Source organism: Tachysurus fulvidraco, chromosome 1, assembly GCF_022655615.1.
Source record: "Tachysurus fulvidraco isolate hzauxx_2018 chromosome 1, HZAU_PFXX_2.0, whole genome shotgun sequence".
NCBI classification, from domain to species: domain Eukaryota; kingdom Metazoa; phylum Chordata; class Actinopteri; order Siluriformes; family Bagridae; genus Tachysurus; species Tachysurus fulvidraco.
The window spans coordinates 31706329-31731051 of NC_062518.1; the positions used below are offsets into that span (position 1 = coordinate 31706329).

Consider the following 24723-nt stretch of genomic DNA (forward strand, 5'->3'; position numbering starts at 1 on the left):
CATTCAAGGGAGTTTTTCCTTACCACATTCGTCTCAGTCACCTCAGACTTGCTCATTGGGGATAAATATAAACACATTTAAATATATCTAATATTAATCTTGATTTTTTTTGTGTTATATTAATCTTTAATCTAAGGCTATTGCCAATCTATTATTCTATATATTAACTTTTTTGTTTTATGTTTATGTTCTGTAAAGCTGCTTTGAGACAATGTCAATTGTTAAAAGTGCTATACAAATAAATGTGAATTTGATTTTGAACTTATCTGATGATTATAAACATGCCTTGGTTACACTTGCATCTGACGGATTTTCAACATAAATCTTTGTAATACCAGTAGAGCCGTTGGGTTCTTCCCGTGCAGGTTCTTCCTTCCGGTTCTTCAGCAGTTTAAGCTCAGTTTAATTGACTTTATATTGCCCATGTGGAAGATACTGTTAGAATTGGCCAGCCTCTGCAATGTGGAGATGCTGACCTCTCTGTAACATAACACATTGACATCTTAGGCTTTAGCGTGACTCTCTGCAAACATGGTTAATAAGTGTCAATGAGGTCACATTTTGGGCCTGCCAACAAATAAGCCTGAAGAAAAGCCTGAAGAAAACATGCACATTTCCACAATCATTAATGATATGGGGTTGTATGTCAGGTAAAGGTATGGGAGAGATGACAGTCATTACATCTTCTATAAATGCACAAGTTTATGTTGAGATTTTGGACACTTTTCTTATTCCATCAATCGAAAGGATATTCGGTGATGGTAGCATCATTTTTCAGGATGATAATGCATTGTTCCATAGGGCAAAATCTGTGAAAACATTCCTACAGTAAAGACATATATTGTCAATGGCATATCCTGCAAATAGTCCGGACCTGAATCCAATTGAATCCAGATCCAATCCAAAATCTGTGCTCCAACCTGCAAAACTGATCTGGCAACTGCAATAAGACAAAGCTGGAGACAGATTGAAGAAGTATACTGTTTGTCATTAGTTAAATCCATGCCTCAGAGAATTCAAGCTGTTATAAAAACCAGAGGTGATGCAACAAATACTAGTAGTGTTTTTATTTGGTGATTCTATATAAGTTTCCTCGGGTTTGTGTGATTCCATATTTTTTTCCTCTGTTTGATCTGTAAAAACAGTTGTAATTGACTATAGTTATCTTTCTTTTTTTTAAAAAAGTTTTTATACAGCCAGAAGTTTGGATTGTTGAGTGAAAATTGTTTTGTGGAATATATGTGCTTGTTTTTTTTTCTACACAATTAAACATTTGAATGAACATCTTCTGAGCGGGGTGATTCCATACTTTTTGCCAGGGGTTGTAAAAAGGTACACCACTGGTGCACTGTGTTGATCTTTGAGCTCTTTACAAAGCAGCCCTAAAGTGAGTCTTTTACCTAGTAATGTTGTTGGTTCACATTTTCTGGTTTTCTAAAACATCTTTGGATTAAAATCAGGTTAAAATGGAAGGCCAGTCATGTATTTAACCATGTTTTTGTGACCCTGCACTAACTACCAGAGAAGACTCTAGGGTACTTATCTGGAATGAAAGCCTGTGGTTATACTTGCAGATAAGATTTAAGGCCCTTGTTACAAGGAACGATTGACCTATACTACAGGGCCAAAGTTTTGACCACAAAGTTGTACATGGTGTCTTTGTATGCTGTAGTGTTGTGATTTTCACTTAAATGAAAGAGGCCCAAACCTGTTTCAGCATGACAATGCCATGTGCATAAAGCAATCAAAATGAACTCACAGTGCGTCACGTTTTTGTGCGAATGAACATTGAGTCCTGACCCCAAACTCGCTGACTGCACCCCAGGCCTATTCACCCAGACTCGTGCACAAATCCCTACAGCCACAATATAGTGGAACGGCTTCCAGAAGACTGAAGGTATTAAACCTCAAATAGAAACTAAATCTATAAAAAGCAATAATTGGTGTGATGGTTATTTGTCCAAAAGCCTTTGACCATATAACATATGTCAGCAGTGTTTGTGGTGAATACTGCCTGTACTGTGGTGATACTGAAGTATCTGCTATTCAGAAAACAACTGCATGCCAAAACTACTATTTAAAAAAAAGTACTAATTATTAGATATCACATCAGTACGATGAGTCAGAAGTAGAGAGTCGACTCTATTTGCAATGTAAAGTCTCACACGCACATTTACACACTACTCGTCATCAGCTCTGCACGAGCGCACCGATAGAGAGAGACGTTCACGTCATCAACAAAGGCTCGGCAACAGCCGCGTCACAGCTTCGTTGAAAGAAAGCGACGGGCTTCATTGATTAGGGCAGAAATTCTCCTCGTAGCAAATCTGCGGAAGAAAAAACCCCCCCAAAAAAACATCCGACACGTAGTGAACAGCACGGCTCATACACGTCTACAGAATCTCACACGATACTGCACTCAGACGGTGAGTGTTACCGCGATATCAGTGAATAAATATACAAACAGATACGGTGTGATGACCAGTGTTTAGGCCAGCTAGCTACCTAGCAAGCTAATTATGCACGCTTTATGAACGTCCCACTGCAGGGAGACCGGGATTAAACCGTTTCGAGAGAGATAAAGTGCGATTATTTAACATGCACGGCATCATCCGAAAAAAAAATCTGTCGTTTCTTCACTGAGAAAATTCATCCGTTTCCAGAGAACACACGTTTATAAACACGTCCGGCTGCCCTGCGGCTACATGCTAACGTGTTAGTAGAAGCGGGTGAATTACAGACGCTTCCGCAGACAAGACACGGATTTATTTATTTTATCTTTTACAGGAGCGAGAAAGACTTTTGTTATTAACAGAGCCGTAGGAAAGCGTCGTTTGGCGTCGTGTTGTGAGCTAGATTTCAGCTCGTATTAACACGTCGAGGTCAAATTGCAAAACTAGCTTTAAAAATTCTGATTTGTTTACATGTCGAGCAGCTGGAGAAATAAATGAGTTGTTTTTTTTACACGTTCGTGTCGGGAAATATACAGCATGGAGTCATAAAAAAAATATATATTTTCTTGTCCTAATTTATCTACTGTTATAAAAAAAAAATGTGTGTGTTTTCTCCTTGGACACTTCTGCACTGCACTCTTCCCAGACCTTTGCCTCATAAAGCCAAATGTTCTATTTTTGATTGATTCAACAATAAAATTCCCAACACTAGAAGCTATAATTGGCTGCATGGATTTGACAGAATACTAGATGGCAGTTGTACTAATATATTTGCAGTTCTGTAGTGTTAATATACTAATATATTAACTAATATTGCAGTTCTGATATGGTTTGTACTTCATCGAAATGTACATGTAGCGTGTTTAAAAGATTTCCTGACATGATCCAAATCACCGCCATAATTTATTAATCTACACACCCAGTTATTTTGGACTGTGTGAGAGAGATCACAGCACGTATTGCTACAGATGTGTGATGCCACTGTATCACAAATTTTCTATTTGTTTTTCCTCAATGCAATGCCGTGCTCTCCTACTGAAAATAGGAATCCAAATACTTTAAAAAGTCTCCTTGTGTATATAAATTGAGGAAATTTTACGTCTGTAATCTTCAAGCGTGGATACCTATTGAACGTGCGATGAAAATCAAGAGTGTTCTGTCTCTTAAAGGAAATAAACCATATCACATGTCTGTTCACTCTTTATATCCTTCTTGTGTATGTAGGATAAGACAGGCAGGCTTAGAACTTCATAAATCCTTACCTGCACACAGGGATTACTGTGCATACTGCAACATTTTCTAAATATTCTGCAAAAAAAATTTTTTTTTAATGCTTAAGTTAAAACTAACAATACTTGTGCAGCACATCAATTCCTTTGACCTGTGCTGTTGCAGACGGCGAGCTGGCGCAAGTAGCAGGGTGCCCGTGGACCATGAGGGACAGCGGGGCAAGCTTGGCTCCAAATCGCTGGCAGGGTGAACTCTCCTTGACTGTCAGCCATGAAGGCAGTGGTGGAGGTATGGCAGGAGGGCACCTCTTGGGCCCTGATTCCCCTCCTAATGCCCAAAGTGCTATGGACTTCAAAGTGGGCCATAAGGAGAGGGGATGGACTGGAGAATACATAAAGACTGATGAGATGGATGAAGAGGATGGATTTGATGAAGATGATGATGAGGAGGAGTTAGAAGAGGACCAGTTGGATGAAGGTGAGGAGATCAGTTCTGAATGTGCTCCAGTAGAAGAGGAGGAGGGAGTGGTGGACTGGAATGACCCACATGATTTTTTGCCCCAAATGGCACATTACTATCAAAACTTTTCACCATCAAATAAGGAGCAAGACAAACCTGAAGTCAGGGATGTCCCTGAGAGACCCCTGTGGGCTCGGCTAAATGGCCTAAGGCAGCAGAGGCTGAAGCGGTGGAGGAGGCTCCGGGCCTCGACTCGGCTGCGTTTCCGGCTTGCTCAGAGCTGGAAAACATGGCGACAGCGGGCACAGTGGGTCGGCACACTTGGGTACAGACGGGCAAGACGGTGGCGTCAGTATAATCTTTATCCAAGCAGGCAGAGGCGGGACCTGGGTTCGAACATCTCAAGAGTAACAGTGCAGACTGCAAATGAAAGTGAGACAGGTAAGTCTAATATTTCATGGATAAACAGTGGCATTTTTCAGTATGTCACTATTCAGTATGCTTTTGATGATAGAAATAAAACCTCATAAAAATGCATCCCTCTCTTTTCAGAAGCTCCCTTTAGTGATTTGAACGGGTATCACGGCATTCCCCAGTCCAGCTCAGCAGTCAGTGTTGGAAACAGTGAAAGGCAAGATTTCCCCTTGGTTTCCAAGCAAAGAGTGGAGCTGGCCCTCACAAAAGAGCATGTGTCCTGTGTCCAAGGTAAATGTTTATATTCATTAAAGCCCCTTTAGATGTTTAAAAAATATGATGTGAATATCTGTCTATAAGTAAGTATATACCAATAGTAATTTCTAATTCTCATTTCATCCACCCTTAAAAAGGGTAGGATAGAACTACTCATTACCATACTACATCAGTTTAAGGTATATCATATATGATAAAAAAAATAAAATAACAATTTTGCACAGTCTCAGGCATAAATAGGCAACAATGGGCAGGAACAAATTTACTTTAGTTCCTGTAGTTGGGACAAAGGTGGAACTGATGTAAGCAGGTGGCTAAATATCATTAGCTTTGATGACATTTTTAACAAATATATAAATATACCTGTTTAACTTGAATGTGCCTGAGGAAAAGGCAGAAAAAAATCATTCTAAAGAAATCTAACTAAAAGAAAGCCAGTATTGTTCTTTATTTGCTAAATTCATGAATGTCAAACAGTAAGAAGATGCTCATGAAAATGTTGTGACATGAGCTTTAAGAGAATTTAGGTCCCTTGTGCACTGAAAACAATTTTTCAAGAAATTTTAAAACCAATCAAATTGAAATACCACTGAAGGAAGGAACCATGTGGAGCATTTTTTAAATGCATACAAAAAAGGTGAGATGCTCTCATTTTTAGGATCATTAGGATTTATTAAGTACAAACTACAATTGCAATGGTGTCCTGAATGTACTGTTAAGAGCAAACGTCTGTAATCCCAAAGGTTTCTGTATGCAAATGTTCCTCTATATTTCCATTTAGCTTGTCCATGCCTAGTAAATGAGCAGCTATGAAACTGCCACACTAAAATTTCTTCTTTATATTCTAAGGCTTTGTAGAAATTTGGATGCAATTGTATTTTATACTTCTAACAAAGTGATTCGACTTGCTTTCAGACAATATTGTCAGGTAAATTCATGAATATTACCCCCATATCCCAGGCATTTTGGATGAGTCTCTCCATAAATATGGCAGTCTGATCCCTATACATACTGATGACATTGTGGAGCAACTACAGGAGATCTTCAATGAGAGCTTCTCTCAAGCATACAGGTAAAGCTCAACAAACATTTAAAGCTCAATGTATAAAAATTTTTTTTTGGCATGGATACCAGCATTTAAATACACATCCAGGGTATTTAGAAGTGATGTATAAGACATGGGAACATGATGATTGTCTTAGGAAAGCAGAGGTGCACCAGATAATCCAGTCCTACCAGAGGTCCCCAGGTACGAGCATGGTTCGAGGATTCAGCGTTAACTACAAGCGCCATGTTCTCACTATGGATGATCTCAGCACACTCTATGGACAAAACTGGCTCAATGACCAAGTATTGTCAATTTTAACTACACTTCTTTAAACTCTAACGGTTTGTACACTTGTTATCTCTAACCTTTTTTGTTCTTTCATATCTTTCAAACTTATTTTTTCAGGTTATGAACATGTATGGAGACCTTGTAATGGATTCAGTGCCTGAGAAGGTGATGAATAATAAAACTAATTTCCAGCATTATAGAGCAGTTGTTCTAAAAGAGGGATCCAGGTGTCTGTGATTTCCTAATTTTGTTATAATAGTGGAAAACATAACCCACAAGTATGAAAGTTATGATTATTAATGCTCAACTGAAATCTACATACATAATTTTTACAATAACTTTACAATACTTTAGTACTTTACAATAACTTGAATTATACTGTACAATAACAGATTTCTATAACACCCCTTCACCACCACCACAAAAAAATTGACTCTTATTTAGTTTATTTTATAGATACTTTTCCAGATACTTGGCCAAAAGTTTAAAGTTTGGACAGAAAGTGAATTGGACAGGTCAATCAATTTTACTCCGAAGCTACGTTTACGTTATCCAGAACGACTTACATTATATCATTTTTTTATACAACTGAGCAGTTGAGTGTGAGGGGCATTGTTCAGGGGCCCAAAAGCTTTAGCTTGGTGCACCTGGGATTGAACTCACAACCATCTGATTGGTAGCCCAACACTTCAACCAATAGGCTACCACATGTTCACCCAAAGGTTAGAAGAAAGAATCACAGCCAGAGGTTCTATTTCAGTTAAATTTAATATGGGCCTTATAAGACAGCCCTGTCTCTTAAACTAGCTTGATAAAGAAAGAATACTCAGTGTGCAGATTGTTTGTTGTAACGAGGCTTGTAGAAAATAATCAATGCAGTCTGATCCAGGAGAGAAACTTTTTGTTCTGAAACAAACCTAACAAACTTAAAGCTTCTTTTGAGCTTGAACTGGAAATGTTATAAATTGCATTGAACAGATGTCTAATGTTAGAAAAAGAATTTCTACAACAATTAAAGCATGTTTGGTCTGATGATGGTATAATGTTTTTATGTAACTTAATTTGATATAAAGACAACATTTATTAAGCTAACTGGATGAGAAGAGCTGCAGGCCAACAGCTCTGTCTGTTTTTCAGCAAGAGGGAAAAAAAGCTGGGTGACAATTAAGTGAGAGAGAGAGAAGAATTAAGAGTTTTGGCCAGAATAAAAAGATGAATTAAACATATTCATGAAGAGAGGTGCCAACAACTGGTGCCAGAAATGCTTCTAAAACTCTGAAGGGAAACCCTGAGTTCCTGTATATTTCCCACCTTGTAAAGATGATGTACACTGTTAAGCATTGTGACTGATTCTTTTGGATAGTTTATTTGTGTTATAAATCTGTTCTTAAGGGGTCTGTGTTTTTTTTTTCCACTTAAAAGATCCCTAACTGCAAAAGGTTTGTAAGGCCCTGATTTTAGTTTATGCCCATTTTTTGTAATGTCTAGATTTTAACTTGACTCTTTTATTTTAGGTCCATTTCTTCAACAGCTTCTTTTATGATAAGCTGCGAACTAAAGGTTATGAAGGAGTTAAACGGTGGACAAAAAATGTAAGCTTTTTTTCCTCCCTCTCAAATCTCAGTTGCCATAGCAGTCATGTGGAGTATTTTAATGAATTTTATCAAAAGCAACTTTAGGAGTTAAGATGAGGTAATTGTAACAGGAATATAAATATGATGCTTTTGTAATTTGACCGGGAATCAGTCCTTTTCTTAAATGTTGTGTCCTGAGATGGACAGTCAGACAGATGGGTGTGAATAAAAGGAAGGTGAGGTGACAACTTGGGTGCAGCCATTCATTCAGCAGCTATAGAATAATTATTACATTAAATGTTAATCATTTTGCCAGCACAGATTTAAATTCCTGGTGTAGATTCTCCTCTCACCACTAAAGTGAATGTATAAGGCAAACATATTCTATGCTTTAGGTTGACATCTTCAGCAAGGACCTTCTGTTGATTCCCATTCACCTGGAAGTGCATTGGTCACTTGTGTCAGTGGACATCAAACAACGTTTCATCACTTACTTTGATTCCCAGCGAACCCTTAACCGGCGGTGTCCCAAGGTCCGGACTTGTAGATTTTTCTGATAAACATTCATTTACTTAAATTATTTACTTAATGATTTCACATAGGTCTGCATTTAATTTTTACACAGCTTCTATTTTTATATCTGCTCTTTTTCCCTTCTAGCATATTTTTAAGTACCTCCAGGCAGAAGCTATTATAAAACAGCAGAGAGATTTCCTCACTGGTTGGAGAGGCTTTTTCAAAATGGTGAGTCATATTTGCAGTATTTTAGAACAGTTGACCAAAAACTGCTTTGTACAAAAGATAGAGCGTGTGAGACTGTGCGTGTGAGTGTGTGTAAGTGAGTGTGCGCATGGTTGTGAGAGAGAGCTAAAGATTGTGTGGATTATGTGGTAGCCTAGTGGTTAAGGTATTGGTAATTGGAACATTGTGAGTTTTAATCCCAGGTCTACCATGCTCTGTGTGTGTGTGTGTGTGTGTGGGGGGGGGGGGTACAGAACTCTTGCAATTACAATGTGTGGAATGACAGGAACCTGTGCGGGATTATAGACAACTGAGCTGTGTTTCACAGCCATTTACTTTACTGGTTCTGTGTCTGTGTCTTAGAATGTAGGAAGGCAGAATAATGACAGTGACTGTGGGGCTTTTGTCCTTCAGGTGAGTCAAGAAATCTCTATGCTGTTGTCATGTCTTGTGTCCTAGTGTAAAGCAGTTTGTCATTCCAGGGTGGCATAACTTCGAATTAGTATCATGCCCAAATTCATGGTCGAATAAAAACTAAACTACATTTTACAGAAGAATTAATACGCCATATTGTGTGCCATCTTACTCACTTTCGCTTTTTTATTTTAGTACTGTAAGTGTCTGGCATTGGGACAGCCCTTCAGCTTCAGTCAGCAGGACATGCCTAAACTGAGAAGAATCATGTACAAAGAGCTCTGTCACTGCAAACTCTCACTGTGATACCTGTTTAAGTGTGATGAAGCAAGAGATGGAGGAAGAAACAGCCGGAAACCTTCACCTTTCCAAAAAGGCAGAGAGAGACTATAAAACAGGATATCACATTATTGAACCCACTTTTTTTAATATTTTTGTTTTGTATCAGTGCTCATGTTTTTTTCTTGTGGTTGTCAGAGGCCAGGCTTTTTCTAATGGCTACCTTTTTGAGATTTGACATCTTGGAGACAGCATTTTTGGACTCTTGTGAAAGGCTTCATCAATGAGCTAGAAGGCCTTCTTGGATTTTTCTCACCATCTGTAAAGGTCTGATGAGACTTTTTATTAATTGTTGAGAAAAGTGTTAGGTTACTCAAATGTGCAAGTATAATCGTTCTTTTTTTCTTTCTTTCAATAAATCATGTCCTGTGTAAAATCATGGGTGGGCCTGGTCTGATCACTACTGACTGTATATTGTCATTCTGTCAGTTATGTGTATTTGTATGCAAGTATGTGGAAAATGTGCAGTTCATTTACTGCTTTTTGATTAAGATACAGTTCCTTTCTCTTTGTGTGAATAGATTTGGACCATTTGTGGAGATCTCTTGAAAGACATGATTAGATTAAACGGAGACGTTTTAAAACGTGAAAAGGAACAGTCTATTATGTACATCTTTTTTGTATTTAATCTACATCTTTATTGTACCGTGTATAATGTTCACACGAGTGTAACAGTCACTTTATTTATGGTGCTTTGTGCTTCCAGTTCAGTTCGTTATACATAATTGTGTGTGTGTGTGTGTGTGTGTGTGTGTGTGTGTGTGTGTGTGTGTGTGTGTATATATATACATATACACACATACATATACACATATATACACTCACGCTCTATGCACTCTATACACTATATAATATAGTTTGTTGATTAAGAATGGACTTGGATGAACATAGGGTATTAAATAAGTATTAAGTAATAAATAATAAACTATGACGTTATAAAATAGTACCATGACAATTAAACGGTTACTAAAAAAAGATGAAAATCAATCAATCGATATAAAATTCTGCAATATCAGTATATTACAGTCTAATCCAACATCTTCCGATTTCGAATTTGTAATTCTATTACAGTGCCAGGTTCTACCAAATTCGTCGGAAATGACCGAGTCGACATTTCCGGTGATGTCACGCTGCTTCGACGAGAATCGTGATGTGGGCGGGATTACTTTTACGCTACGGCAGAATTCAGCCAATGAGCGGTCAGCGAGACCCGCCTCAATTCTTATTGATAGGAAGTCGGTCCAATTAAAGCTGTCCACTCGGCTTCGACGCTCGCGTATTTAGAACTTTTCCGCCCTTCTGCCTTTCTTTGTGATAATGTCGGCTCATGATGAACATAGGTGAGTGAACGCTTACTTCAGCAAACGTTTCGGTCGGTTTTATGGTTGTAAAAAAAATGAAACGCGAGCCTTAGTGTGTTTGTACTTATGCGTACGGACCAACCGGCGCGACTTAGTGATGTTTAACTGTGTAAATCGTGATTAAATCGACGTCTATGCCTTCGCGGCCCGTCGCCATAGTTATTCCGTTACCATGTGTGTCAGAGGAAGATGGCGGCGGTTTGGGATTTACTGCGTTAACGTTTGTGGTTTAAATCGATATAGTTCATCTTGTACACAACTCCTAAGCGTCGATCTGTTCTGGTGGGTGTGTATCCTAATCGCATCGACGTCGAAAATGAATCATTTTTAGGTTGTTAGCCGATTGCTAACGGTTCCTCTAGATGCCGGTTTGGCCTCGCGCACATGGCCGCCTGAGTCGTGTATTAAATACATCAGCCGTCGTGTTTTAACATATAGCGGGGGAGAGAAGAAAAAAGCGGTACAGCCTTCACAGATGTCATATTTTACGATTCTTGATAAAGCGTCCACGTGTTAAGTAGGATTAAATATATTTCTCGGAAACTAGCATCGAGCACATGGCCTACCGGTTCAGACAAAAGAGAAGTGTGTTAGCTTGAGTGTAGGCCTCAGTCTGAGCCACACCGACTCACATTCCGTTTAAACCAAAACACCTCAAACGGCTGATTAAACTTTTTTTTTGCTTCATTCGTTTCTTAAACGTAATAATATCGCTATTTAAAATCCGGTCTGAACACATTAGCGTCGCTGCTGCTATTCGACTGTCTGGTTTAATTCCGTTTATTAGTAATGATTGAAGCAGAGACGACTTTATAAAACGACTTCGATATGCTAGCCGTGCTTGGTGGTTTTTCCCCGGGAATAAAGGAAACCAATCCGGTAAAAATTTGGGGGTCAGGATATAGAGGCCTCCTACAGAGAAACCTGCGACGTGTCTCGTCCAGAGGAAACTTCCCTCCATTACATGTCTGTTTTTAGCCCTTTTGGATTTACGGCTCAATCGGAGATGATTTGGCTGAATTATAGAGGCTGTGTCGTGAAGTATAATTATTTGTAAATGCTTGATTTATTTGACCTTATTTTTTTTGTTTGTTTCTTCAGACCAAGAGACAATGGCCCCGAGGGCATGGAGCCAGATGGAGTCATTGAGGTGAGTTGAAATTAAATGTGTATGTGTTAATTCCATATTCAGTGTGATTTTATAGCACAGATAATTGAACAGGGCTATGAACCGTTCTGCAGCGCGGGCCCCCCCCCCCTATTGGTGACTGTTTTTTAAAGTGTCCATCTTGGTGGATTTGTCTTGTAGGGAAACTGGAAGGAGATTGTTGAAAGCTTTGATGACATGAACCTGCGTGAGAATCTTCTCAGGGGAATATATGCCTATGGTTTTGAGAAACCTTCTGCCATTCAGCAGAGGGCTATTCTCCCTTGTATCAAGGGTATGTATTTGTAAAGACTTGTTATTTTGGGGCGTTGTTACTGCTCATCTGCCACCCTTATCATCTGGGCAAGGCAGTGTCTGTCTTTGGCATATAGATCTATATCTGGTAAGGGAATAACAAATTCAGCCCATGTTCATCCCAGTCTACTCAGTACCGTGAGCATAAGACTGTTTCATGCTATGGGCACAGAATAAAGTCATTATTTTGTTTGGGGATGCTTGTTGGTTGAGGTGTTTTAATTGTCATATTTGTTTAGGGTATGATGTCATCGCTCAGGCTCAGTCTGGAACAGGGAAGACCGCCACCTTTGCCATATCCATCCTGCAACAGATTGATATTGAGTTGAAGGGCACTCAAGCCATGGTCCTGGCCCCGACCAGAGAGCTTGCTCAACAGGTGAGACTCCACAAATGTGTTCCCGTTAGATGTATGTAGCTAGTCTTTTGCTTAACTATCTCCCAAGCAGTACTTTGAATCTAGATTCCCTTATCAACTGGGCAAGGCAGTGTCTCAGTGGCACCTTCCTATATCTGTTAAGGGAAAAGTAGACAGCCCATGTTCATCCCAGTCTACTCATACCATGAGCTAAAGACTGTTTCATGCTATGGGCACATTTTACTTTGGCTTGGTGTTAGTGCAGCCCTTGTATTTGGATCCAGTTTGGTGTTTATCTAAAGCGACTTAAGTTGATCCAGTACCATGTAACTACTTTAAGCCTGACCTCATGCATTTGGATTCAGGAAACTGAAATGTTTAACAAGTCTAACTTGTTTCTATCTGACCTTAGATCCAGAAAGTGGTTCTTGCCCTTGGAGACTACATGGGTGCTACCTGCCATGCCTGCATTGGTGGCACTAATGTCCGTAACGAGGTGCAGAAGCTCCAGGCTGATGTACCCCACATAGTGGTTGGAACTCCTGGACGTGTTTTTGACATGCTTAACCGGCGCTATCTTTGTAAGCACCTGTACCAAAACTTGCATCCACATTGAAGGGTCTAAATGCTGTAATGATGATATCCATGCGTGTCAACTGACTTCAGGGGTTCCTGTGCTCTTCTGCCACATCTCGGCGTTCTGTTGGGGTGTGTGCAGGGTTCACAGTCCTCTGGAGGCATGATCTGACCTCACTAACCTGAAAACAGCATTGCTGCTTTGTTTTGCATGATTTATTGGGAAGACTTAAGGGGATACCTAATGTTTTATTGCTTAGCAAATTCTTGGTTAACTGTTAATCCTAGTCTAGTATGTAGATATGTTCATGTTTAAATGTTTGAGGTATATTGTGCTGGTGGTGTTGGTTTGCCCTGTAAAACACTTAACATTGGTCTTTCCCTTTATCAGCTCCCAAATACATCAAGATGTTTGCATTGGATGAAGCTGATGAGATGTTGAGCCGAGGTTTCAAGGACCAAATCTATGAGATTTTCCAGAAGCTGTCTACTGATATTCAGGTAAGTCATGTATGGTTATTCATTTTATAAGCTGGTTATAATTGCATGTATTTTTGGCCAAAGATCCCTCTCCCCCCAGCTATTTTTGCTGTGGTAGGAACAAAGTTCTTTGGTAGAGTATTCCTGCTGCTCTCCACAGTGACTGGGTCTCCCTGTTCCTTATCACGACTATAAAGCAGTTGACATTTCATTGTGTGTATACTGGTTTAAAAGGACATGCGTTCTAAGGCTGTTTCACTTATGCTTAAAACATGTTTGCCTTCCTACAGGTGATCCTGTTGTCAGCCACCATGCCCCAGGAGGTGCTGGAAGTCACCACTAAGTTCATGCGTGAGCCTGTAAGGATCCTGGTCAAGAAAGAGGAGCTGACCCTGGAGGGTATTCGTCAGTTCTACATTAATGTGGAGCGGGAGGTAAAGGAGCTCGTTGATTTCTGCTCATTCATAAATTTTAGCCTAAAGTGCCATCAGGTGGCCATGCCTTGTCAGTGCACAAGTAGTAAAGACAATCTAGGTTGACTGACTTATTGCCAAAGCAATCCTTTAGTTGTTGTGAATTTAAATCCTATAAAGATTAAAGTCATTTAAATTGATACTTGATGTGTGACGGTTTCCCTTTATTCCTGTGTTACAGGAGTGGAAATTGGACACTTTGTGTGACCTGTATGAGACATTGACGATCACTCAAGCTGTTATTTTCATTAACACTCGCCGGAAGGTGGACTGGCTGACTGAGAAGATGCATGCGAGAGATTTCACAGTCTCTGCTTTGGTAAGTAAGTACTGGAGTGCGTTGTGCCCACCCTTAACAACTGGGCAAGGCCGTGTCTTTCTGTGGCACTTGGTTCTACGTCTGCTAAGGGAAGAATAAATGCAGTCGATATTCATCCCAGTCTACTCAGTACCGTGAGCTGAAGACTGTTTCATGCTGTTGGCACAATTTCACTTGATAGCCATAACCTGACCAACGTTTTGGTTTTCTAGCACGGTGACATGGATCAGAAGGAGAGAGATTTAATCATGAAGGAGTTCCGCTCTGGCTCTAGTCGTGTCCTCATCACCACTGATCTGCTGGTAAGTTTCTTTTAATTACAATGTTTAGGGACTGTCATGCATGTAACATTCAAACAGTATATTGTAATGAATATGGTAACTTGTATTGTGTGGCTGTTGATGCTTAATGTACGTTTCCTACGCACTTCTGTTCACCAGGCTCGAGGCATTGATGTGCAGCAGGTTTCCCTGGTGATCAACTATGATTTGCCCACAAACAGGGAGAATTACATTCACAGGTATGTACTGGTGACAACTTTCATTACAAATATGTACATCCTAAGGTAATGAATTGATGATCAATTCTAACTTTTTATTATTATTATTTTTTTTAAGGATTGGGCGTGGTGGCCGTTTTGGCAGGAAAGGTGTTGCCATAAACATGGTGACTGAGGATGACAAGCGCACTCTCCGGGACATTGAGACCTTCTACAACACCACCGTGGAGGAGATGCCGATGAATGTGGCTGACTTGATCTGAAAACATCTTTACTCCTTTCTTCCCCCACTTCGTTTCTTTGTCTCCTGTTTGTCTGGACTTGTACATGCTCCTTTCCCCTCTAAATCCACCACCCTGCCCCAATGATTATCACTGTTCACAGCAAGACATTATAAAATCAGCATCGTGGATGTCTTTGAAAAGACTTTCTTGTGTTCCTTTTTAGCATTTAAAGATTGATTAATTTGGTGTGAACCTTGTGCAGTGACCCTATACCTATGACCTGTTCCATCCATTTTATTGTTCTGTATATTTATCTATTGACTAAAGAGCTGAGCACCAAATGGTTGAAGTGGACCTGTTTATTTAACTTTCCAGTTTGCCATACACAGTGGCTGCTCTAATAGTTTATGGAGAAATATGTCTGAAAACAAATTGACGTGTAAACCAGTCTTACTCGGACAGGTATTTGGGCGATCCATCTTGCATTCAAACTATGTGTGTTCAGGGTGGAGTTTAAGCTTTTGTGCTTTTTTTTTTTTTTTTTCTTTCCCCCTCTCTCCTCATTGCAGTGCTTGAACAAGAACACTGCCATCACTTTTGTTAGAAATTGCTGAATCAGTAAGCGGTGTATTATGGACATGATTTTTACATCTTTAACCTGTATAGTGCCATTTTACAGTAGCATTTCCTTCTAAATAGACATTTCACCCTTGCCACACATGGTGAGGTGTTGGGACCTTGTCACCACATAGTGTATTGTATAGAGTCTGTGTAAGTCCTGTTTTGAGGAGTGTTGCTCCAGTAACCTACCTCACCAAAAGAGATTGGAGGGGTCTTTCAAAGGACCAAACTACAAATGATTATGTAGAGATTCTAACGTTACTTTATTTTTTCCTGGTTTAAAAAGCTTGTCTTGTGGAGGGGGAATGGAGGTTTGGCTGTGCAGTTTACATTGCTCAGTGCTGGTTTTTTTTTTTTTTTAAATGAATTTATTAAAATGTGATAACCTTTTTCAGACAGAAGCAGTGTATTAAACTTTTTCTACATTGGATTCTGTATAGTATTTATTTTAATTTTCTTAAATAAAGGTATTTCTTTTTAACAAGTCAAACATGTTTTCTGGGGAGTCCTTTTGAGACACCATGCCAGGGGTAGCCCAAAATAGTCAAATGTATGAAGTTCAAAACCTCAGTTCAATGCTGGTTTAAAAGAGTACACTTTGGTGACAAATGGTAACTAATATTGAGGAGAGTAGTGGCCCTATTATTTTGTGCATTATAGAAATATATGTACTGTTCATAAACTGTTGGGTGGACATGGGACTTGATAGTCACATGACCAGTCAGCACAGACAATCAGTGACTCAATAACTGGTGTGTCCTCTGAGCATACTGGTATGAATTTACATACCGGAGGAATGAATGCTGTTATGCAATTTCCTTTATTTAGTTTTGCATCATCTACTAGACAAGTAGTCTAATTGTAGAAGGGAATGATGTGTAGATCATAGACAGGATAAAGTGCCAAAGGAGCTCAGTGCCTTAAAGGTCACGAGTTATGACGGTACTGATTTGTGCTTTTGCTCTTCTGACAAATGAAACTCTGCTCATTGTGATAACTTCTCATATTCTATCAAACACTCATAAGCTTGTGGATTTTCTCTGACTTATTGAAAATAAAGTCTTATTTTAAAAGTGTGTTGTGAATCAGGTGTGATAAAGAAAGATGAAATACTTTTTCTTCTGCACTGTGACCCTGTGTGCTCTCTTGACAAACCACACCAGACATAATTTGTATTTTCAATTATTTATGTATGAAGTGTGGGATATGAATAAGTCGGAGACAATGAGAAACCAATGCACCACCCACCAAGGAGCTTCAGAGACATTTTATGCTTTTGTCATTTACATGACCTACTGTGAAATCTTATCGAGTCCATTTATGTAGCACCTTGCTTTGTACATTTGTTTAAAAAGACAATATAAATGTTAGTCATGAACATTCAGTTACACCAAACCTTATTAAAACACTGTCCACCGGGGGGCAGACAAGCAGTTAAAGGTTGTGGTGAAAAAGGTTAAATGGACAGTGTACTAAGCAGGGCACCTCAGTCCAGCACATCGCCTGGCTCAATAAAAGAGTGTTATTCCTCTCCCTGCATGCCAGTGCTTTGTGGTGTTGCGTGTATGTCATTTTAATTCCATGCTAACAACTTCTGATCACTTCAGCCAAATCGTCACCCCCATCACCACTATCCTCTGTCACACATGTGCTGCTCACAAAGACATAGTCTCATTCATCTATCCATCAAAGAAACTCTATGCTAATTCCCGCATCATGTACTCCTGTCTCATTTTCCTCCGTTTCATTCATTCCACACTGTTCCCCTGTCCTAGGCTTTCTATAGCTGCATTGCTCTGCTCTTACCATAGCTGGCCTCCAGTGAAACCCAAAGAGCCCCCCGAAACCCCTTCCCCCAGGTTGGATGTTGTTTTGATTATGCGTCTTCAGTGTAGGTGGCCCTTCCAACACTTTCACCGTGTCTGGATGGCAACCCCCACGGTCATTCCCCCTTCCCTTCCTCCCCCAACACAGCTCACCCCCCTGCTGGGGGCGCAATTGTGGTAGGGGGGATTATGCGAGTGGGAGGCTCGTAAAGGGCCTGCCAGGCTCCTTCTGTGCAGTGACGGATGGCTGCAAGACTGAAGGGCCGATTTACATGAGAAGAGGGAGAACAGAAGCCCCATTCAGCTGGCCTGTCAGGGAGGACTCGGGGACAAACTGCGCTCTTTCCAACTAGCCCTCTTCCCCTCTGAGCTCCTGTTTGCTTCTTTATCTTCCCCTCATCCTTCCTTCTTAATTCTGGCTTCCCTGATGCATCATGCACCTCATCTCTTCATTTTCATCCCACTTCATTTCCATTTTATCCCTCTTCATTTCCATCCTTTCAGATTTGTTTCCAGTTCATAACAAAATCTTTTTTCTTACCATTACAATTCATTAAAGTTTAAAGCTGATGTATAATGCGGGTAAAATGGGATCAGACTGATGCTACACAAACCTAAATTATTTATAGTCTTTGTAGACAAGACAGTGTTGCGTTTCCTTTTTGGAAACAACTAAAACTTTATGGCCAAAAAAAAATACTTCAACAAAGAAATAGATGATTTTATGATCATCATTTTATGTCTGTATGCAAGCACATTAATACTTAAGTACCTTTTCATTTGTCATTATTCTGATAATGCTGGGGGGCATTATTAAGAACTTTTTTCCTATAGAAACTTTCACAAAATAACAATTATGAGACCCGTAACTGCATTACATAGTAGCAGTAGATGTAGTGCAAAGTCACCCATTTCTCGACTGGTTTTACTCTCACAGCAGGAGCAACATTGTTCCAAATACTACTAATATATTTCCAATGTAAATTTTGCTGTGGTCCACCCACCATCATCTGCATTTAGCCACTGTCAGCAGAAGCTGCTGATACAAGACCACGGATCAACTCGGCTACTGGTCGTTCACACCTCTAAAGTGAGAGAAGATGTGATATTACACACTTAGGAGAGTCTCCAAGGTGTCAGAGTGATCAAACTTAATGATACTGAAACTACCATCTCAACGGCTTTACAATGCCAAACGTGAGAAGTAACAGCCAAGACAAGAATCTGTGACAAAACCCTCTCATTCTTACTGTTTTGTGCAAAAGGACAGACTCAGTTAATTTTACTAAAAGTTTTTTTGGTTAAAATAAACATCAATTTGTAATATTAAAGTCCAATTTAAGAATTTAAATGTAGTATTCTACTATGAAATTCCATTTAGTTTCAACACAATTTTAACCTAGATTATGTTGTGATTAACAGACAGAACTTATCTAAGACACCTCAAGCAATTCTTTCAGATCCTAGTTTGACTTTTGCTTCATAAATTAATTTGGAAAAACTTATCAAACATTGTTACATTCTTTAAAAATAAAAATATTAATCACATCTAAAAGGGTTAGGTTAGATGATAAGCAACTTTAGCAAATTAATACATATTTCATGTTTAATTTGCTGCAACAATGAAAATACCATATATTTCAAACACAAAAAAAAACCCCATCTTGATCCAATGCTGATGGAAGAAGTGTTTTGTGAATTTATTGTTATTCTTGTACAGTTGATAGCATTCTGATAGCTTTGGTAGGAGAGCTTAAAACCCACTCATGAGTGCTTTTCTTTTGCACGGCATGGAATAACAGCTTTGTCCCAACTTGTTTAAGACTTACACTTTTCAACTCCTAAAACATGGGCTTTAGAGAATACCAGAATGGTCACAGCCAGTTGGGGGTGCTGCATGTGTATGCACACATAAGCATATACTGCCTTATTCACTATGTATATGTGCACGTGTGTATGTGTGTATTTTGTGGAGGTGGGTAGAAGTGGTGGTGAGAGGAGGCATTATGAATGTAAAGCTCCAACTTTGAGCTGCTGAGTTGTCTTTGTTCAGAATCAGACTGATTAATCTGAGCACAAAGGGAGAGAGAGCAAGAGCGAGAGAGGAAGCGGAGAGGAGAAAAGGGAAGATAGTCCTGGAAAAGCTCCAAAAAGACGTTGTCTTGGATACGGAAACGGGAGAGTGGAGCCCCACAATTCACAGCTTGATTGACATTAGGGTGTAACGGTCAATCTCAAAATGACTTCACAACTCATACTCTTGCAAAACTCCATCACACACCTTTGTCTGCACAAAAATTACCATTTTGCACCCACAACCTTTTCCTGAGTTGTGGCTGACACTAAAAATCCCACACCTACTCTTGATGTGCACATATAATAAATTACAAGCACAGAATCAAGTTGGAATGTTGTTTGTGTATTAAAGGCCTTTTGGCACATCTTACAACAATTTGCTATATAATTAAATCTACAAGTTACAATACTCTTTAAGTGCAATTCAACAGTTAAACAGACTCTAAATTATTTATTATTGTTCTGTACTGTTTTCTGCATATATGAAAAGTGATATATTTGATTAAAAAAGTCTGTATGGGGAAATAAAACTATATTAAATTAAAATGAAATGAAACTGGTAAAACTGAAAATTTGCAGATTAAAAAAGACAAGGTTTAGCCATCATTTCTGAAAATGTATCCTTTTTGCTGTACCTAAATAATTGCGTTAGAGTACAATTCACAGCTTATGTATTAATCCTGTCAGGGATCTCTTGCTGATTGTGTTAGGATTAAGGACAGTAACAACAAAAGGGATGGATTCTAAAGTAAAAAATATAAACGCAGGTATTGTAATGTAATGTATACTTACAGAAACAAAACTTCTCAACAAGAACAAAGCAAACAATACAGAATACAAATGAAAAGGATTTACAATTTGACAATGCTGTTCTATATTAGACAAATCAAATTTGCATTTTTTATGCCATCTTTAAAACTTTTAATTGTATTCTTGTGTGTTCAGCATTTGGATAGTCACATGTGCTATATGTAAAAACGGAAGAAAACTGTCAATTCTCTAATAGTGTATACATTTAGAAAGTTGTATTGGAATTTAAACAATTCACAGAAACCAGATGTAAGTTGTATATAAACAATTATAATTGAAACAAACACTAGGGACGAGGGAAAACAATAAAACTACTAAATTCAATAATATATTGTCTTTAATTTAGTTGAAATTCCATTAGATTCAGTAAATTATTCCTTTTTTTCCCCTTCCATACATAAATGATCTGTATAAAGCGGCCCAGTCCAGCTGAGTTTAAGCAACAAGTGCGCTTTGGCTCCGCCCCTGCACTAGTTGGATTTATGTAAATTAGGTGAGGGTAGAACCCCGCTCTCTGATTGGTCCTGAGTGGAATACAATTTTCCCTAAAACCACGAGCGGGTAGAGAGTGTTTTTGTCATGCACCCGGTTATTATTCACAGAGTCAAACGCTGTTCAACAGGTGGCTTTGTAGAGTGGTAGCGCAGCTGTGATTTAGTTCTTCTTTTTCTAGCTAAAATCTCACACCGCCATCCTTGAAGAATCGGAATGGTAAACTTTTTATGACACGTAAGTTTTAAATACGTTTTGGTTTAAGTTGTTTTTTGATTTTTTGATTTGTCAGACAAACTCGCCGTATTTGTAGCATGTGGCAATAAGCTGCACCTGCGTCTTGTTTGTTTGCCTTGAGTTCATTTCGGCTGATAGTTGACATTCGACTAAAAACAAGCTTCCGTGGAAGATCACAATGATGTACAGCATGATGGAGCACGAACTGAAGACCCAGCAGGGTCAGCAAAACCCTCACCCGAACGGCCAACTCATGTCTCACGGTGGCTCCGGGAACGTGCCGCAGACAGCTCCGAAAAGCGCGTGTCCGCCGGGCGCAGACCCCATGGACAAAGTGAAGAGGCCCATGAACGCGTTTATGGTATGGTCCCGGGCTCAGAGGCGCAAGATGGCCCAGGAGAACCCAAAGATGCACAACTCAGAAATCAGTAAGCGCCTGGGCGCCGAGTGGAAACTGCTGACTGACGCCGAGAAGCGGCCGTTCATTGACGAGGCCAAGCGGCTGCGCGCCGCGCACATGAAGGAGTACCCCGATTACAAGTATAAGCCTAGGCGCAAGAGCAAGCCACCGGTGAAGAAGGACAACTCTGCGGCTAAATATCCACCGCTGCCCGGCGGCAGCCTACTGGCTGCGGCGCATGCGCAAAGTGGAAGTCCGCGCGTGGACAGTTACGGCTGGGCTCCGGCTGGAAGCTACGCGGCCGTGCAGGGAGACGCGCTCGCTTACCAACAGCAGCTGCACCGATACGAGCTTCCGCTCCAATACGCAGCGCCCATGTCACAGACCTACATGAACAGCGCCAACTCTTACAGGTCCGGTATATATATATGTGAATTAAAATATATAAATGAAGGTTTGATAATTGCCAAACGATAGCGTTACAAATACTGGTTTATTCGCCGTGTTTGTTTTTGAAGTATTAAACCAATCCGTAATTGAGATCTAATTTATTTAATCACTTAATTTTTTTTGTTAACTTCAGTTTTCTAGCTGTTATCCATATTGCTTAGCACATCAAATGTTTTTGGTTTTTAATGTAATTCCACCTTATTTATAGAAAAATCACACTTTATTATTTGCTAGAATTTACTACTAATATGCCTTTGTTTCCGGTTTGGTTTCTCATTATGCCCTTCTGATCTTTCCCCCACAGCCCAATGTCATACAGCAGCAGTCCCCAGCAGCCCAGCCCTGTAATGTCTATGGTCAAGCCAGAGGCCTTCACTCACTCACCCACTGGAGCAACAAACCACCACCGTGGGGCAGTTCAAGGCGACCTTAGGGACATGATCAGCATGTACATCCCTGGGGGTGATGTAGGGGACCCTACAGCACAGAGGGGTTACCCAAGTGTCCAGCAGCACTATTTGGGCAGTACTGTGCCCCTGACACACATTTGAAGTGGAGAAGGAAAAGGACTGGGACTAGCTCAGCTGGATCACTACGTAGACTTGTAGTGCAACAAGTAATCAGTATGGATTCTTTATGGATGTTGTGAGTACCTGTTGCACATAGGAACATTCTCTACCTCTTTGTGTGATCTTGCCTTTTTTTTTTTTTTTTTTTTAAATGTAGATTTTCACCCTCTTCCCCAGCCCTCTCTTTTGTGTTTTTGTATTTTATTTTTCCTTTCTGCCCAGAATTTCAAAATTTAATGCAACCTGGAGGTTCTTTCCACAAGAACATATAGATGAGTGTGACGTCTTTTTGTAATTGGCATTTTGTGGCTGTTTTACAACTTTTGAAAATTCTCATTTTATTGTAGGACATTTCCCTTTGTACATATGATCAAAAATTTTAAATCTGTGTCTTTGTGCTGTGCTTCATTAAATGGAATTGGGGACGCTAATGCAGGAAGAGGCAATCATGATCAAAAACCAAAATGGGGCTTAGAGGGTACATAGGCACACTGAAATCATGTACATTGCTGATCACTATAGTCAATGATGTGCAAATCATGTGACCTATAGAGCAAGTGAGAGCTTTTTTTTTTTTTTTTTAATTGTCCTTTTTGTTTGTGGGGGGTGAAGTACAGCTAAGTAAATTTAAACAACTTGAGAAGGGGGGAAGAACATCATGGGGAAACATGATCATTTTTGAAAGATGGCAGTTTTTCGTTTTTTTTTTTCCTGCTTACTTTTTGAAGGACACAAAGTAACCTATCATGATGGTTATGGTATTGCCATGACACATTTCTTTAAGAATACCTTACTTTTCCACACCATCTTTTTAACAGAGTAGGGTATGCGTTAGTTGCACAAATGAACCATCAAAGTCAACATAGGGAAATAGTCTGCACAAAGAAATCCTACATTTCAGCAATAACCTATCCAATGCATTTACTTTTTAACATGAGACTAGCACTATTACATTCCCCTTTAACTGCTGTTTTTCTTTTCTACACTAATCTGAATGCACTGTTTTTTACCCTTCTATTAGTACCAAGTATTGCCTTAGACCAAGACTCTCTGTACCAGTCTGTTTGTGTCCATGTGGAGGGACTTTTACTACTTGGCTGTGAAAATTGGAAAAAGGAGGGTGTATCTTTTAATTAAAACCTGTACATCCTTTGGGTGCATGAGGAGCCTGCTTATTGCCTGTATAATGCCAGATTTGCATAATTCAAATGGCAAAAGTGGTATGCAGGTGCTTCTAAGTGCAGTTAAATTGGAAGAGTGTTGCCTTTTTTTGGGGTTATTTGATGGTCTAACTCGGTCAGTCTAGCATTTTCCATTTTTCGAAACAAGTTTTAGTGTAGGAATCTAGTGGTCACTAATGAGTTAAGAACTTTAATGTAATTTATATTAAAGTAATGAAATGAGTGAATGTTTACATTTGCCTTTCAGGTGAGTGTGCAACTTGCCGTTTCAGTGTAATTTTAAAGTCATTTTAATACTGTCTGTAAATAGCCTTTGTACAGTTTTTATGGCCCTTATAAGGGTCTTTTGCATAAACAAAAAAAGTTAAATAAATTGTAAAAAAAAAAAAAAAAGTTTGTTTCTTTGGTCTGAATCTTGTCATGTTCTTCGTGGTAGAAATAATCAGAATTAAAATCTATTAATTTTGGTTATACGGTTATTCACAGGAGTGTTTTAATTCTCCAAGGTCGTAAAAGCTCTTTAAATAGACACTCCGGTAATAAATGTAGCAAAGAGGTGAACGAATAGGGTACAAATGAATGCATGCGAACTTTAAGCAACAAAATGGAATGATTGAATTATTTAAAATCTTGTTACATTTTAAGACCCACTCTCATTCATATAAAACTATTCGGAAATGTTATGTAACTAGAAATACTAATATTTGTAGTTTATGAAAATAATATTGAGAGTGAGTTGGGGTTCTGACCAAGACCAATGGGAAAGGCATAAAGTGTAACTGCCACTTTGTGGTTGCATAAATGTAATTTCTGCTGTATATTCAACTAGTACCAACACCTCTGCGTACATGGTGATCCCAATCTCAAACACTATTTGCCTCTGTGCAGAGATTAGACACTGCGTAATCTATAAAGGTTCATTTAAATTAAGATTAATTATTTATATTTTTAACACACTTTTTTTTTCTTTGGATACAACATGCGTGTTTTGTTATTTTGTTAATTACTTTTGGCACAAGATGAACTCGGTAAGTGTGCCATATTGAACCACAGGAGAAAAGATAAGAAGAGGA

General features: G+C 39.3%; 3 protein-coding genes and 2 non-coding genes across 6 annotated transcripts; all 5 read left to right on the plus strand.

Moving 5' to 3' along the window:
- The first annotated feature begins 2233 nt into the window (after window positions 1-2233).
- Window positions 2234-9503, plus strand: senp3b (SUMO specific peptidase 3b). Of its 2 annotated transcripts, none has more exons than XM_027169202.2 (11): window positions 2234-2426; window positions 3849-4583; window positions 4698-4847; window positions 5793-5904; window positions 6035-6182; window positions 6286-6333; window positions 7683-7760; window positions 8138-8275; window positions 8403-8486; window positions 8847-8897; window positions 9093-9503. In XM_027169202.2, the coding sequence occupies exons 2-11, from the start codon at window positions 3887-3889 to the stop codon at window positions 9201-9203; spliced, it is 1617 nt and encodes a 538-aa protein (XP_027025003.1). In that variant the 5' UTR covers window positions 2234-2426; window positions 3849-3886; the 3' UTR covers window positions 9204-9503. The 2 variants fall into 2 exon arrangements, with proteins under 2 accessions (XP_027025003.1, XP_027025002.1); XM_027169201.2 differs by having other exon boundaries at window positions 2237-2426; window positions 4695-4847.
- Window positions 9504-10465: 962 nt separating this feature from the next.
- Window positions 10466-16685, plus strand: eif4a1a (eukaryotic translation initiation factor 4A1A). The gene is made up of 11 exons (XM_027169203.2): window positions 10466-10576; window positions 11699-11747; window positions 11907-12039; window positions 12299-12438; window positions 12830-12998; window positions 13385-13494; window positions 13764-13907; window positions 14128-14265; window positions 14478-14567; window positions 14706-14785; window positions 14883-16685. The coding sequence occupies exons 1-11, from the start codon at window positions 10554-10556 to the stop codon at window positions 15025-15027; spliced, it is 1221 nt and encodes a 406-aa protein (XP_027025004.1). The 5' UTR covers window positions 10466-10553; the 3' UTR covers window positions 15028-16685.
- LOC113657645 lies at window positions 12524-12658 on the plus strand. Its single transcript, XR_003444208.1, has one exon. It is a non-coding gene; the product is annotated as a small nucleolar RNA SNORA48 (small nucleolar RNA).
- On the plus strand, window positions 13045-13183 carry LOC113657647. Its single transcript, XR_003444210.2, has one exon. It is a non-coding gene; the product is annotated as a small nucleolar RNA SNORD10 (small nucleolar RNA).
- A 4201-nt stretch (window positions 16686-20886) lies between the features above and the next one.
- Window positions 20887-24043, plus strand: sox19b (SRY-box transcription factor 19b). Its single transcript, XM_027169010.2, has 2 exons — window positions 20887-21863; window positions 22205-24043. The coding sequence occupies exons 1-2, from the start codon at window positions 21229-21231 to the stop codon at window positions 22449-22451; spliced, it is 882 nt and encodes a 293-aa protein (XP_027024811.1). The 5' UTR covers window positions 20887-21228; the 3' UTR covers window positions 22452-24043.
- Window positions 24044-24723: the final 680 nt, after the last annotated feature.

What these genes read in the sequence shown, in the direction of transcription:
- senp3b (XM_027169201.2), top strand. Translation starts at nt 3,887, where the DNA reads ATGAGGGACAGCGGGGCAAGCTTGGCTCCAAATCGCTGGCAGGGTGAA. An exon ending in TGCAAATGAAAGTGAGACAG is followed by an intron (nt 4,584 to 4,694) that starts GTAAGTCTAATA and finishes CTCTCTTTTCAG; the next exon opens with AAGCTCCCTTTAGTGATTTG. An exon ending in TTAACCGGCGGTGTCCCAAG is followed by an intron (nt 8,276 to 8,402) that starts GTCCGGACTTGT and finishes TTTCCCTTCTAG; the next exon opens with CATATTTTTAAGTACCTCCA.
- eif4a1a (XM_027169203.2), top strand. Translation starts at nt 10,554, where the DNA reads ATGTCGGCTCATGATGAACATAG. An exon ending in GCTTAACCGGCGCTATCTTT is followed by an intron (nt 12,999 to 13,384) that starts GTAAGCACCTGT and finishes TCCCTTTATCAG; the next exon opens with CTCCCAAATACATCAAGATG. An exon ending in AGCTGTCTACTGATATTCAG is followed by an intron (nt 13,495 to 13,763) that starts GTAAGTCATGTA and finishes GCCTTCCTACAG; the next exon opens with GTGATCCTGTTGTCAGCCAC.
- sox19b (XM_027169010.2), top strand. Translation starts at nt 21,229, where the DNA reads ATGATGTACAGCATGATGGAGCACGAACTGAAGACCCAGCAGGGTCAG. An exon ending in AACAGCGCCAACTCTTACAG is followed by an intron (nt 21,864 to 22,204) that starts GTCCGGTATATA and finishes TTTCCCCCACAG; the next exon opens with CCCAATGTCATACAGCAGCA.